The 16,296-nt window shown below is 36.5% G+C and overlaps 2 protein-coding genes across 2 annotated transcripts in view; both read right to left on the bottom strand.

Moving 5' to 3' along the window:
• The window catches only part of LOC115225628 (testis-specific serine/threonine-protein kinase 3-like), a 39,743-nt gene extending 26,510 nt beyond the window's left edge, over nucleotides 1-13,233 (bottom strand). The window contains exon 1 of the mRNA XM_029796548.2: nucleotides 12,906-13,233. Coding sequence (XP_029652408.2) covers nucleotides 12,906-13,101 — 196 coding nt within the window. The 5' untranslated portion in view covers nucleotides 13,102-13,233. The remainder of the gene's footprint in view (nucleotides 1-12,905) is intronic.
• Nucleotides 1-16,296, bottom strand: part of LOC115230339 (testis-specific serine/threonine-protein kinase 2-like) — a 109,132-nt gene that overhangs the window by 54,016 nt on the left and 38,820 nt on the right. The window lies entirely within an intron of this gene.

The following is a 16,296-nucleotide window of genomic DNA, read 5'->3' as shown; positions in this document are numbered from 1 at the left end:
TCATTCTTGCCTAGGGTGAGCCCATAGCAATATCATATCTTCTCCACTATGAATCCCTAAAACTTGAGAACTACACAACCAATTTCATTCAAATTTTACACAGCCTTACTTAGGGTCCATGTAGTGTCATGGGCAAAAAAAAATGTTTAACTTCTTGCCTAGGGCGAGCCCACAGCAATGTCACATCTTCTCCACTATTTCAGTATTACGTGCTAAAAGTGAAACAAAAGCATCTCTTTGTTGTATATATAACAGTTTGCTTTGACATACGAGGGGCGTTCAATAAGTAATGCCCCTGACCCACTTCCTATAGCAGTAGAGCAACGAAACTTGGCACAGTTATTAGTCTTTTTCTACATAGGAACCACCCAGAGTTACGCATTTCTACCATCGTTTGATGCAGCTCTGGAGACCGTTTTTGTAGAAGACCCCAGCTTGGTCCTCCAACCTGAACGTGACTTCAGAAATTAAGGCTGCATCATCTGGGAAACGCTTTCCTTTCAAAAACAACTTCATGACTGGGAAGAGGTGAAAATCAGAGGGTGCAATGTCAGGAAAGATGGGGGAGGAGTTCATAGCCATACGCCTGTGCTTCTGATCTGGCGACAAGCGAGTTGTGGACCGGGGTGTTGTCCTGCAGGAGGAGGATGCCTTTGCTGATCTTGCCCTGCCTCTTGATTTTGATAACTTCTCTTAATTTCCTCAAAAGTGAAGCATAATAGGCTCCTGTAATTGTGGTACCCTTTGCCAGGAAATCTGTCATCACTACTCCGTCCTGGTCCCAGAAGACTGTGAGCATGACCTTGCCAGCGGAGGGCTGCACCCTTGCCTTCTTTGGAGGGGATGAGTCACGGTGCTTCCACTGCATTGACTGGGCTTTGGTCTCTGGATCATCGTGATGGACCCAGGTTTCATCCTGTGTAATCAGTCTTTTGAAAAAATTTGACTCATCTTCTTGGCACATCTCCAAATTCATCCTCGAGCACTCGACGCGTTCTTGCTTCTGGAAAGGCGTGAGCAACCTGGGAATCCATCTGGCAGACACCTTTTGCATATGCAAATGGTCATGAATGATAGTTTCCACAGACCCGGTACTAATCTTGACCTCATGGGCTATTTGGCGAATAATTATGCGTCGATCTTCCAAAATGGCAGCCTCAACTTGACGGACAGATGCCTCATCAATGGCAGAAGAGGGCGACCAGATCTGGGAGCTGTTTCCACAGAGTTCCGACCATGTTTGAATTCACGATCCCAGCGTTTTACAAGGTCTTATGATGGGGCATCATCACCATAAGTTACTTTCATTTCATCAAAAGTCTCCCGTGGTGTGCGTCCTTTCAAATACAAAAACTCAACAGGCTCCATTTCACACTTAACTCAGTTCAAACACCTGTAAATCAGAAACCACAATTAGTTCAGAGCTGTAATTTGTCACTTACTCTATAGATATATATATATGATTGCACATGCAAAATTTCAGCTAGATCAAACAACTGCAAGTGGGTCAGAGGCATTACTTATTGAACGTCCCTCGTACACTTACATAGTGATTTCTGCAATGTGCTGCATAAATTGTCAAGTAAATGAGAGGCATCTTTGCCTCCAGTGATTCAGTTGCAAAGTGTTGAGTAAAGTTATTTGATTGCAGACCTCCTTTCAGTCTTTTTATTATCACTCGGTCACACATAGTCCCCAGATAGTAACATTGATTTCAAGGCCTTCCCAGATAAGTGACTGGTTATTCAAAGACATTTATAGATTGTAAATTTATTCTGTCCAGTTACGTATCAGTATAGTGGTCATTTGCGAACTCCAAAGGTGACACTTTCATTTCTCCTTAGCCCTCACGTCACACAGTTGTTAGTGTTTATTTCAGTTGGGTCACGCCCTTCCCATTGCTATAGATTCGTAATGCATCTTACGGCTGTGCCTGTCACCTGGATGATGAGGAATCCTACATTGGGTCTGGTAACGACTAGGGTAGGGTAACTGACTGCTTATTGTGAACATTCGTCTTTTGGTTTCCTTTAGCTTTGCTCTCTTTTACAAACCCAGTGAACATATATTTCCTATTTCAAAGAAATTCAAACAATAGATATAAGACCCAAGTTAAAAAGATTCTCAACAATTCAACTTCTCTGGTTGACATTAAGATGCCCACCCCCAACAGGGGCCTTAACTCTCACATTTTAGAGCTCCATGACCTTCATTTTTCAGGAGCAAAATCTTTTTAACAGGTTCAATAAGACTGGAATTTTGGAATATGCGCATAAAAATCAGTAGTATGGGATACATGTGGCACGATTACAATTTTTGAGGGGGTCTGTAAAGAGGGAAATAACCCTCATCTGCAATTTTGATGAAATTCGAAACAGATATTCCAGTTCATTAAAGAAAATATAACAGAAAAATCTAATTCTTCAATTGTATGTAACACGGGCAACGCCGGGTATCTCTGCTAGTATATTATATATCATTAAGCTAGGTAGCTAGTTATAAAATCCCAAGAAGAGAGAGTAGTAACGTATACTAAACTGTAAATGGGTTGTCACATCAAAATGGCAGTTGAATGTTATTACTAGTTTAAACAGGCAGAGTCTCAGCCAGCTGGTTTTCAATGCAATATAATGCTAGCAGGGGAAGCGAACCTCTACTAACCTCCATCAGCTAACAGGATCGCGAGACTGGCCCAACTAGCTCGAAACTGGGCCAGTCCTGTGATCTTGTTAGCTGATGGAGGCTAGCAGGGGTTCGCTCCCCCTGCTAGCGATTGCTTGCACCTATAGAGGTCTCTTCATTAGTCCTTGGGCCCACCAATGACACTTCATGCATTGAGTACATATTAAATTTTATTAAACTTGAATAATATTTTTCAAGCAATGAACAATTTTCATCAAAACAATATAATTTAGAACTTATTGCAAAGCTGCATAATAAACAGCAGTGCCACTACCATCGCCACCACATCTGCCACACACACACCATTCAGTCTTTTTGTGATGGTAATGGGGTGATAGTAATAGTATGAGCTGCAGTTGTGATAGAGGCAGACGCGGCGGTGATGACGGTGGCGGTGGTGGTGGTAGCTGAGACGATTAGAGTAAGCGATGTGAAAGACAGTGGTGATGGTGGTGGAGGTGAAGTGGACAGTGATGATGGTGGAGAAGTGGACAGTGGTGATAGTGGTGGAGGGGAAGTGGAGAGTGGTGATGGTTGAGGCGGAAAAGTCAAAGGTATTGATGGTGGTGGCGTCAGAAGTCTGAATGGTGAATGACAGATGTGGTGGCGACGGTGGTGGTACTAAGAAAATGAATTCAGTGTTTAGTTCCTCTTTCCCTCACACACCCACTCTTTCTTTCTCTCTCTTATCATTACACCCACTGCCACCACCAACACTACGACTTTTAATAAAACATCTTTTACTCTTAGCGTTGTTGAGAAAAACTTATATTTAGGAAGTTATTTCACGTTAAAGTTGTCCTATTTCGGTAATTTCAACCAATCAATGACGTGTATTCAGCTGAATAAAATTACTGCCGTTGTTTGTCAACAACAACTATCGGCGGTGTATTTTTCGTTTGTCACTGTTATTTATGACATCGTTCGTGCGTTTGTACTGGTTTTAGCTTTAGGTTTTAGGGTTAGGGTGTTAGGGTTGGGGTTTTAGGGTTAGGGTTTTAGGGCTAGGGTTAAGGTTTTAGGGTTAGGATTAGGGTTTTAGGGTTAGGGTTGTCATTAATAACAGTGACAAACGAAATATACACCGCCGGAAGTTCTTGTTGACAAACAACAACAGTAATTTTATTCAGCTGAATACATGGCATTGATTACCGAAATACGACTACTTTAACGTGAAATAACTTCCTAAATATAAGTTTTTCTCAAAAATGCTAAGAGTAAGAGATGACACATTCTACCAGTGTCCGAAGTTTGAAAGTGTTTAGTTACAAAAAATAATTTTTAAATTTGTCGGTGAAAAGGTAAAGATCCGAAGTGTCATTGAATAGTGAGAGAGGGGGTCAAAGTATGACACACTGACACACAGAAATTAGTTTTCGCATTTATTTATATGAGATAAAGGGTGCCCGAACGTTGCATCGAAAACCAGCTGGCAGAGGGTTAGGCGATTACATCGACCTAAGCGTTCAACTTGTACTTAATTTATCGACCCTGAAAGGATGAAAAGCAAAGACGACTTCGGCGGAATTTGAGCTCAAAACAAAGACGGACGAAATGCCGTCAAACATTTTGCCCGGCACGCTAACGATTCTGTCAGCTCACCGCCTTAAATAATAATAATAATAATAATAATAATAATAATAATAATAATAATAATAATAATAATAATAATAATAATAATAATAATAATGGTGGTGTTTTGTTCAACATCATTAAACAACCCCTATTCAGGAACCTTTTGAGTGGAGGCCAGTCAATGTTTTTTCAGGTTTCCCTCCCTTCCCTGTTCATTTCGAAAGCTGTTTTTGTATAGGACTAGATATTTATTGATACGACACTGTTTTGAGAGTGTTGCATGTCAAATCAACTAAACAGCAATAGTATACAGATACACATGGATTTGATGAACCTGGCTCTCTATCAGGAAAAGTCTAATACAAAAGAAAGACGATAAAAACAATTAGTTGTCTTACTAATTGGACACTAAGCAAGACAAGCAGGGCAGTTTTAAAACTTCCACAATTGTGTAAATACGGTATTTAAAAAATACACAACTGTGGCAATCCGGGATTTTCAGACTGAGCTTTTTAGTGTTCCTTGCATTAATTTTTTGTTAACACTAACTTAATTTCTGTCTTTCATACAGATGATGTCTCTGGAGTATTATATTTCTCAACTAACTTGTGCTATCAGTCTATGTCATCTATTTTGTATTCATACTTGTAATCTATTACTATACTGTACTTAAACAAGCGATCTAATTAATATAGCGCAACCTGCTCGTAGATTTGAAATGAATATAACCTCAAACATAGAATAGAATTCCATATCTCTCTGAATGTACATCCAATCTGTGTTGAAGACCAGACTAAAATTTCCGAATATGCCTCGCTGCTTCTCCAGGAAATAAAACACTTTCTTCGAACCAGTTCCTAAGAAATGTCCCGGAATCAAAGATTTATGACTCAACCACGATTACCTGTTTGAAGAACAACCTTAATTGATATCGATATCGTATGAAATATAAGGTGTTACTCACAGATAAGGCATTAATCCGGATTGGTGACATTCATACTTATGATAGAAACTAACTTATGTTCATAATCATCCTTTTGCTATCCTGTACAATAAGTCATTAAGGGAAGGTATTCTACTGGCACAATGGAAAGACTTGTGAATTACTGAAATGTACAAGACGTAATCAAAGTTTATATTGAAAACTAAAGACCAGTAGACTTTTACAACTGTATTAAAGAATGTCTGAGAGCCTAACATTAGATAGATATTGCTAGCCACATATTTAGCAACAATCATTTTATTCTTTAGAACAGCAAAATTGTGAACTCTATTGGATTGCATGAAAAATTTCCAGTGATATTCGAAGAGTATCTATTTCCTCCTGTATCACTTTAGAAAATCACTAACAGATTTCAAAATATAGTGTATAAAACCACACTTAAGATGTATGATTTGTCTTCACTGTTCCGAAGATAGAGAAAGCTTTGATATATGATTATACGTTACGATGTATGTATCTACTACCAATCTATCTGCCTATCTATCTATCTATCTATCTATCTATCTATCTATCTATCTATCTATCTATCTATCTATCTATCTATCTATCTATCTATCTATCTATCTGTCTGTCTGTCTGTCTGTCTGTCTGTCTGTCTGTCTGTCTGTCTGTCTATCAGTCTGTCTTTAAGTGTGTATGTGCATGAGTGTGTGTATGTGCGTACGTGTATGTGTGTATATGTGCGTATGTGTATAGGAACGTGTACGTGCGTACGTGTATGTGTTGCGTACGTATATGCGTGCATGTGTGTATATGTGTGCTTGAATGTGTATGTGAGAGAGAAAGATAAGAGAGAGGAAGGGAGGAAATGTTAACCGTAATAATCACAATTGAAATCACGTCTGTCATCAATAAGAAATCATCTGTTCTTGAAAGGATTCGTAGAAACTGGTATCTGTTAAGAAAGGGTGCTGTCAAGGAGGAGAGAACCAAGTAATGTACTTAATAAATGTGAGATATCAGATGGTAATCAAATTTAAAATTACGTAATTGTTATTAATTGTAGAAAAGAAAAATTCTGAGCGAATCGACAGTTACAGAAATTTGATATAATTTCTAATGATGATAGTGGTTAGTTAAGACGTAGAAGTGAGCAACGGCACTGTGACTAGCGGCAGTCCTGAAACAGTTCAAAGATTACATGATTTCAGGCGTGAACTTGATAAGAACCAAGATGATAAAGAATTTTCTGAGAAATACAAAAAAGAGAAAAACTCTTTAACGTCGCTTGAGATGAATAGGTGGTTAATTCGAACTACTAGCATAGCTAAGGGGTGGTGGTGGTAGGGCCTGTCCACCCTGAGCGCGAAATTTTTTTCCACGAGAGTTCCGGACTCCAGTTATGAACAACTCATTTGCACACAGCCAATCAGAGCTCAACCATCAAACTAATTAATGAGCGCATAACAAGTGATGGACGATAATATAAGATCTCTTGGGTAAGGAATGATCATACTTCTTTTCTCTTTTAAGAATGCTTGTTGTTGTTCTTGTTTCAACCATGGCTGCCTCTGTGTAGTTATTTGTGCTGTTCACTTTGTAAAGTAGCAAGGGAAGAGGGTTGCTAGCACATTACCCTCTATCCACATTTTTCCCATCTACATCTTTACCTTATGGGGCCCTAACAAAATCCGATAATAGGTATAGATGCAAATCTATCTAATTACTTGTCTCTTTCTAAAATCAGGCATAACTTGGCGATCGGTCGATTTACAACATCGATCTTCGTCTTGAGTTTACTTGGTAGAGTGTGTTTGTTAACCTGACAAGGTCACGAGGAGCTCTGATGGGCTGTATCCAAATGAGTTCATTACTGGGGTCCGGAACTCCCGTGGGAAAAAAAATTACAGCTCCGGGCAGCACCACTTTTGGGTCTGCTGTAGGCAATGTGCTTTTTGTGGAGTCCGGGGGGAGGCAAACGGAAAGGCCGCCCCGGGTGGCACACACTCTAGCACGCAAGTGATTCGAACCAGACAAGTTTTCATAGCTAATAAAATATATATGTCATTATAAAATTTATTATTGTTAATAATTTGTAGAATAACAATGTTGGATTAAATTTTTGTTTGCTCAGAAAGTTCGGAAGTATCAATCAATTACAAACTATGTTATACTTTGACTCAAATAGCAACGCCACAACAACGCAAATTCCTAGAAATATTTCTGACTACTATTATGAACATTTTCGGGACCGAGAATAATTTTATATTCGTTTCTATTCCTAATTGTCATAATATTCGGTCCTTTGCACTTGAGATTGGGGTTTCGATTTCTTGAAACATTTGACCTGGGGTTTCGATTTATTGGAACATTTGACCGGTTTAGGAGCCATCTTTTAAATTTATAAGTTAGTTGAGGAGAAAGATCAATGCCTATAACCTTTGTAGGTCCCACAGGTTGGTGATATTAATTCAGCTGACTCACAGTTAAAACAGCTGAAGGCCAGGTAAAAAAAAAAAAAACATGGGCTGGGAGCTAAACGTGACTTCTGTATAAATGCTTGTAAATGAATTAACTCCGTTAAAGGCTCTCGAAGCCAAAGGTAAGGAAACTAAACCTTTACGATTCTAAGTACGTCAATACTATCTTAACTTATAGCATATTTAAATATGCTATAAATATCTAAATAGTTCAATTTACTACCCTAGCTATGCTATAAATATCTAAATAGTGGTGCTATCTACTATTTTAAATATGCCACACTACATCCTAAATGAAAAGTGAAAATAAAAGTAAAATTGATGATCACAATATATATAATTTAAAGCTGTTTCACTTCCTTCTTGTTCCTTTTTTTAATTGTTTTTGTTTTACTGGGTTAAATGTCTAAGCCTTATTTGACCAAATTCTTAGGTATATTGCCCGTTCTTTTTTTTTTTGCAAATAGGGAATATATCTTAAGGAGGCACAATCTTGACATATAGTCTACATCTCTAAGTTTGGCCTTTCTCTTCAGATCTAGAAAATACATCAGCTATCAACTTCTATGAAGCTCAAGTGAAACTGATAAAGGAATACTGTTCCCACATCTAGGGCACTCTACTGCAACTCACACCGACCGACCTAGATCGCATCCAAAGAAAGGTCATTTGATTGATTAGCATCACTCACAGACAAACTCCAGTTGGTTACCCATAGACGTGTTGTTCCTTCTCACGGCTCCTCGGAGCTGTCTGGTGCAATTTCTCCAAGCTTTGTCACACTCCGTCCCAGTTGTTTGGCGCTCATTATTCAGTCCGGTCTTTCTCTTTGAATCATCGGATATACCCATCCTCTCACATATCTTTCCTGCAGTCGTTGATTTGTGAGAGTTAGAACGGAACGTTAACAACTTCAGTTCACTGGTCTCAAAAAGCTTGTTAAGGCCATGCACACAGCTCCTCTCTCTAGACTTAACTATATAGAAATTAGTATAAATTCTATTTATTGTTCTTGTTTTAATACATGCATTTATACATACATACATACATTCAGACTGACATACGCATGCACAAACATTCATGTGTGTGTATGCATATACATCTATAGCAGATGCCTTCTTAAAACGAATACCGCAGTATTGTGGCTTTCTTTTAGTACATTCACGTTAAGTAAGTTTACAGATTGGTTTTTGGTACTAATAGTGCTTTAGTTGCTAATAACGAATTTTTACCCAACTTGCCAGCTTTTTGTGACACCAGTGATTGATTTCTCATTGTTTTTCTATACATCAGTTGATACGAAAATTGTCTAAACAGGCGGTGATAGTGGATAGCTGCTACCGATGACCCACAAATGTGTTGAAATCACCTGATCTAGCAACTACACCACCACTGCTGGACACATTTCGTCTGCTATTGATATTTCTGTGTTTTTTAGCACTATACATCTAAAAGAGATATCTTCTGAAGACGACTACCATAGTATTATACTTTTCTCTCAATATACCCTCGTTGAGTAAGATATATATATATATATATTGATTTGACAAGAAAGTAATTTCGTTTTTCGCAAATAGAGAGAGTTACGATTTTTTTGAATGACTTTTGTCAAGGTTAAGATTTTTTTCCTTTTGTCATTTGATAGCCGTTACTTTTAGCTTACTTCAGAAGCAAATTGCATGTAATTTTGTTTACAGCTGCTACTTCAGTATTAATTTTAACATGAAGAGCAAAAACGAACATGTTCATCATATTTTGCATAAAGGCAAGAAAGCTGCTGAGGCTCACAGAGATATGTTAAGCTTATGGTGTTGATGGCTTAACAGAACGCACATGTCAGAAACGGTCAAAAAATTCCATTCTGGAGATTTTTCACTCAAAGATGACCAATGTTCTGATCGACCTACTGAAGTTGATGATGACCGAATCAAAGCCATAATTGAATATGATTGTCATATGACTGTGCGAGATATTGCAGAGAGGTTAAATTTATCACACACAACAATTGAAAATCACTGAAAATGTCTCGGATTCGTTAAGAAGCTCGATATTTGGGTTCGACATAAATTGAAAGAGATTCACTTAACACAACGAATCAATATTTGCGATATGCATCTTAAACGCAATGAAATCGACCTTTTTGTGAAATGAATAATTACTGGTGATGAAAAATGGATTGTCTACAATAACATTAATCGAAAACGATCATGTTCCAGCACAAACCAATCGAAAGCTGAAATGCATAAAAAATAGGGCATGCAAGGATTACAAAGGTGTTGTGTATTTTGAGCTGCTTCCAAGGAACCAAACGATCAATTCAGATGTTTACTGTCAACAACTAATGAAACTGGAGGATGCAATCAAAGAAAAACGGCCAGAATTGGCAAATGATAAAGGAATTGTGTTCCACCACGACAGCGCTAGACCACACACGTCTTTGCTAACTTGTGAAAAATTATTGGAGCTTGGTTTGGAAGTGATGTCACATCCACTATATAACCCTGACCTTGCACCATCAGATAACCATTTATTTCGAAGTTTGCAAAATTCTTTGAATGGTAAAACATTCAATAATGAGGATGACCTGAAATCACACTTGCTTCAGTTTTTGGCTGATAAGGACCAGAAGTTCTAGGAGCGCGGAATCATGAAGTTGCTAGAAAGATGGCAAAAGGTCATCGAACAAAAGAAAAAATATATAATATATTAAAGTTCATTCTTTGTATGAAAAATGAATGACTTTTATTTCACACTAAAAAACCGAAATTACTTTCTTTCCTATCCAATATATATATATATATATATATAACTTGACCGCTAAATCCACAAGTTTTTTTCTTATTCTCTCTATTTATTTTCTCTTATTCCTCTCTGTTGAAGAGCGAAGGCTCGAAACGTAAAAGACTCTCTCATTTTCCCTAGTGTCAAACTAATACACCTGCTTGTTGTTCATACACCTCTCTTCGTCCTTTGTTTTTCTGTAAATTTCAACTATATATATATATGTTCAAGTATGAATTAGAAGTACTGCAAGTGTAGTAAACATTATCGACAAGTATGTGTGGCCGATAACATACATATCATTCACGTACACACACACACACGCATATATAATTACATGGAAAAATACGAGCAAGAGAAATAATATTCTTAAGATTATAAATCTGGAAAAGTTCAGGACAAGTTATTACATCTAGTAAAGAACAGAACAAGAAAATGTTTACTTAAACTACTGCAGCTAAGGTAAAATTTCAAATATTTAGATTTAGAAAATATCAGCTTTTATTAAAACAAAAAAAATTATTACAAGTTATTACTTCTATTTGTTATTACTTGTAACTTCTATTAAAAATAACTCAATAAAAATATTTTTTGCACTTTAAAAAAATTCATTTTTTAAATTATTAATTAAAAATTAGAAATTTGAAAATAGGTTGTAAAAAATGATAGTGGAACATAATTATTTAGTACAATAAATAGAATAATAAAAAAAATTAGGAATTTCAACCGTATTTCGTGGCTTGCTACCACAACAGCTCCTTTATAGGATCCAAGTAGCTCAAGACATCATCAGGAGGAACCACCGGCCCCTACTCCTCTACCGTTTTGACGTGGCGCCCCACCCTTCAGCTCTGGTGTTGGGTGCATGTCTTCTTTCTTCTGTTCCCTGGCCTCTTCGATGTAGCGTCAACGAGATTCAGCGGGCGACTGACTACCTAGTCAAATTCTTTCCCTTTAAATACCTGCTGCCAGGCTCCAGCAGGCAGCCCCAACAAGTCGTCACGTGACACTGTCTCAACTTTAACTGACCATTTTCTAAACGAGACCGTCGCCTGTCAATCAGCGATGCTAATTCAGTGTTAGCTTGTCTCACCTAGTGATGTTATTTTCCTGCCAGCATGTTATGACTTTCAAGCCATTTTTGGTCTTCCCGTTTCAGCTACATACAGAAGCTGGCGTTTTCGACCGTCCCCTGTACTCTCCTTTTTAGTTTTCTCAGCTCTGAGCTAGAAAAAACAAATCTTCTTTTGAATAGCGTTGTCTACAGTAAAATCTACCTATAAGAACAAATTCACAGTAAGATTTGCTTGAGTTATTGCCTAAGTTTTCACATTTTTAGTCTTGACCCTATGCCTATTTTTTACATAATGAATTTTTTTAAGTATTCTAGTGTGTCAATATTTTAACAAAATGATGGTACCAGATATAATATCTTGTCCGGAATTTTTCCAAGTGTAATAACCTGTCCTGTATTTTTCCACATTTATAATCTTAAGAATATTATTTCTCTTGCTCGTATTTTTCCATGTAACCCATGTTTTTTGCAGGCTATGCTAATTAATGATGTGTCAAATGTGTCAATTAGCAGTGGCGTTGATAATTTTTTTCCTCACTTCAATGATGCCGGTGATATATATATTAAAAGCCCCCTAGAGCTATATTATCACCCTCAAATTTGAGAAAAAAAACACTCATAACTTTTTTCTTTCAAAACTGCATTGCATGAAATTCCTTGAATTAAGCACTATCATTTAAGCTTAATTAAACTATAGTTTGTTTTTAAAATAAAAAAAGTTAATTACACTTTGCCTTACTTATATTTTTTCGTGATATTTTACCTTACAACATTTTTTATACAAATTTTTGTTGCATGGGACCAAAACTATAAAATTCCTCATGCTTTCTTCAATCATCGAATCTAAAATAAATATATTTTGCTTTTAAAATAAAAAAAGTTATTTAGATCTAAACTTGATTGGTGGCGTTACTTACTCTCCTATAACGTAGCTACAAATTTTGATGTAAACTTTTTTTTTCAACTGGACCAAATCTCAGTTTTTTTAATGCCAAAATGTAGCTAGTGACTAGTCCTCTTCAACAATGCTAGTTTTCCATTTGGTTAAGAATTGAATTAGCGACAAATTCTGATATACCGTAGTTGAATGATTATATAAACAAATGTGTGTATTCGTGTGTATGGATGGATGTGCATGTCTATATGCATGTGTACATTCGCGCAAGCATTCTTTTATTTATTAATGTATCTGTATGTTAGAATACGTTTTTGTATTTTTACATGTGTACATACTATGTGCTTGTGCGTATATTCGTGTGTTTGTGTGTGTAAGGTGTGTGCATTTGAACACATGACTGCGTTGTGAATGTACAGAAGTTTGTTCTTGAATTGTACATAGGTTTGTTCGTACAAAAAAAAAAAAACTCACCTAAAGATTTTATCAAGGAATAGTTGTGGTCACTTAGAATTTGACGATATGTAGGTTGATTGCTTCCACTTCTTGTGCTACTTTTCGTGCTTTGTTTTAGGTCAGAATGAACATAATTCAGTGGTTTCTTATAAGGCACAAAATTAAGCAGTGTGGTAAACGGTGTTACCTTTCGTTTTCTCTGAGGGGAAGGCATTTTGGTAATTACATTAAGAAAAATATATTAATAAATAAATAAACGAACTACTAATTCATAGAAAAGGTGATGTAACACCCGTTCCTTTTCCCCCCAATTCTTAATGTTTTCCATACAGTATGTCTACAGTCCAATTCACAACGTCACAATTTTCCTATGACGTATATTTGCAGCCGCCATAATTTTAAATACTGTTTGTTCAATAGTGTTTTTGAGCGACATTTTTCGCTGTATTCCTTACTAACATTTTTGCCTACTTTCCTTTCGAATTTAGCTTTTTCTTAAACAAGTTGACGATCTGTTCAATATTATTTTTATACGACACTTTTCATCGTGGTCCTTACTAGAGACCTAAGGATGTTTGATCTTCATTGTTGTGATGTTCGTTTGTTGGTATGTATTGTCTTGTTAAAGACCATCATCCTGTGGTCTAGCTGGCTGCGCGTATAATAAATGAAGCGACTCACGAACTTTTAACATATTTATTGCTGGATATGATTTGCTGCGTTAACTGTCTACAAAAGAAAAGTGCTGATAATATAACCGCCGACTAGGAGGAGAGAACCACGCTGTATCTTGTAGAAGGCTAACTGGAATCCATCGTATGTGTCCGAAATCGTTTCTTGCTCGAGGTATTCTGTCCGAATGTCTGACGTGGTCTGGTATAAGCGGTCTGCCTTCTGTGTTTGCCCAAGGTGGTCTACGCGAATGCTCGAAACCATCTGGCTTAGTTAGGTGTCAAGCGGTTTTTATATTGCGAAAAAAGGGCGACTTTTAGATCATCCAAAGAACCAAGTCACGCCAAAGCTTCCTGTTAATTGACCGATTTATAGATCAATCGAATGAAACTGTGATTGCTTAATCGTAATCCCAAACTGAATATCTTGCGGTTGGGTTCGAATCCTTACTTAGTATTTTGCTCTACTTCCTTTTCACATTTAGACATTCTTAAACAAGTAGACGGTAATGAAATTAGTTAGCATGCTTGACTACAACTTTTATTTCAAAACTTTATAACATAAGTGTCAAAATCTAAATACAATCTAATTTGTATATAACATATACGTCTTCAAAGTATTCTTTTAAACAATAATTTTCGTCCAATTCTACTAAGAGGTAAAAACAAATCCAATCCATAAACTTTATGTATGCTTACAGTGTACTAGATAAAGATTTGATTCAAGAAATCTACTTCTGCAGCGTTAAATGAAGCTTAAATCTATTGATCCCAAAGTTATTAACACTGAAAGTGAGGAATTAAAAAATATATATATATCATAACTATAATATAAAATGTTGTTGTTTAGTCAAGGGTCAATGAACAGAATCACAAAGGCATCCAAGCCGTGATTATCCTATGTTTTGTCCAGACATTGTGCATCTCTGAGCACATTACCCAATGTCTAAACAAAAGATAATCTTTCCTTCCTAAAGATAGTGTGAGTTGAGAGAATTTTGGCAGCTATTTCTAGCAAGTTTTATGAGTACTCAGAGGTTCCGTTTTTGGCTTGACTTCCTCTTTAATTAGGCTTCCAGGCCTTTATTTTTATTGCCATGCATTGTGAATGAGAAGTATCAATTGTCTTAATCAACCAACTGAATAACAAAATTATTTTAAATGCTATAATATTGTAAACCGTAAACTATTTAGTTGTTAGAACACTATTAAAATACATCATCTGTGTTGTGAATGTTTGACAGAAATAGCAAAAAAATCTTCTTTAAATCACACTCTGCTGTCTTAAATATGTAAACCAACGCAACATGGCCCTGGATGCACTGTGTCTTAAATTATTGGATAGACAAGGTTGAAATGCCTTTGATCTTAGGTCAGCTCGGAGCTGACATAAAGTTTAAATAACGTGTCCTGAGTCAAGCCAACAAAGGAACCTGTACGTGGTTATTCTCAAAATCTCCCTATTGTGTTAGAAAAGAAGAGCATACAAAATTATATGGTATTGGGTGTTCTCTGTTTAGGAAAATGATGGAATATTCATGGTTAGAATGCCTACAATCACAAATCTGTTCAATCAGGGTTGACCAGAAGTTAAATACCACCACCACCACCACCACCACCACAAACAACAACAGCAGCAGCAGCATCCACAGCAACAAGAATCTATCAACTACATCCTTCACCTGGATTCGAGACGAGATGTCTTCTTTTAGGAATCAATATTTATCTAAACATGTCTCTTTGTGTTCATGCCGAAATTGATTTTATTTTCCATCTCACAAGGAGCGATTAGGTAAGTGAAAATAATACCAATATTATTTCCTGACAAATCATAGAAGCAGAACCAATATTAGAAATTGATATCAATAAGGGTGCAGGTATGGCTGAGTGATTAGGAAAATTCAAGTGGTGGACCACTGAAAAACAGCATAAAACAACAAAAAACCCTAAATTAAAATTTAATTTTTAATTGGAGTAGCGGATATCAAAGAACATGGGGAAATAACTTCAAGAAACTAAGAATGAATTTCACAGGATATTCCATTGTGAAAGATTTATTATAGCCACCTCGATACAATAACATCAACGAACATAGATTTTTTACAAATATAAAGAAAATTTTGGATGGAAGGTGGAGTGATTTGTCTCGCCTGTGTATGACTGAATGCTTTTAGAAAGCATTTATAAGCACCTTGACAACCAACATTTACTGTCAGAAGAATAGAAAGGTTGCAGGAAGAAGGCTAGAGGAACGCATGATCTATTATATATAGACAAAGCAATTCTAAATGAAGTAAAAGCTAGAAAAAAATCCAACAATAGTATGGATAGATTTTAAGAAAGCCTATGACATAATCCCACACTCATAGATAAGTGAATGTTTGAGTATATTCAGTATAACAGACAAGAAAACTAATTAGATTTAGTATGAAGAAATGGGAAGTAGATCTCTAATCAGGTGATACAGTCTTGGGGAAAGTTAATATCAAAAGAAGAATTTTCCAAGGGGACTCATTATCCCCTTTAATATTTGTCTTGTGTTTGATCCCCCTCTGTTTAGTATTCAGGAAGGCAAAGGAACGGGTATCAGTTCAGAAATAGTAAAGGAAATATAAACCATTTGCTCTACATGGATGATCTGAAGCTTTTTAGTAAGAATAAAAAAGAGATAGATTGCTTAATACAAACTGTAAGACTCTTCAGCAAAGATATAGGCATGGAATTTGTGCAATATTAGT

Source organism: Octopus sinensis, linkage group LG2 (assembly GCF_006345805.1).
Source record: "Octopus sinensis linkage group LG2, ASM634580v1, whole genome shotgun sequence".
Taxonomy (NCBI): Eukaryota; Metazoa; Mollusca; class Cephalopoda; order Octopoda; family Octopodidae; genus Octopus; species Octopus sinensis.
This window is presented reverse-complemented; position numbering and strand designations above follow the sequence as displayed.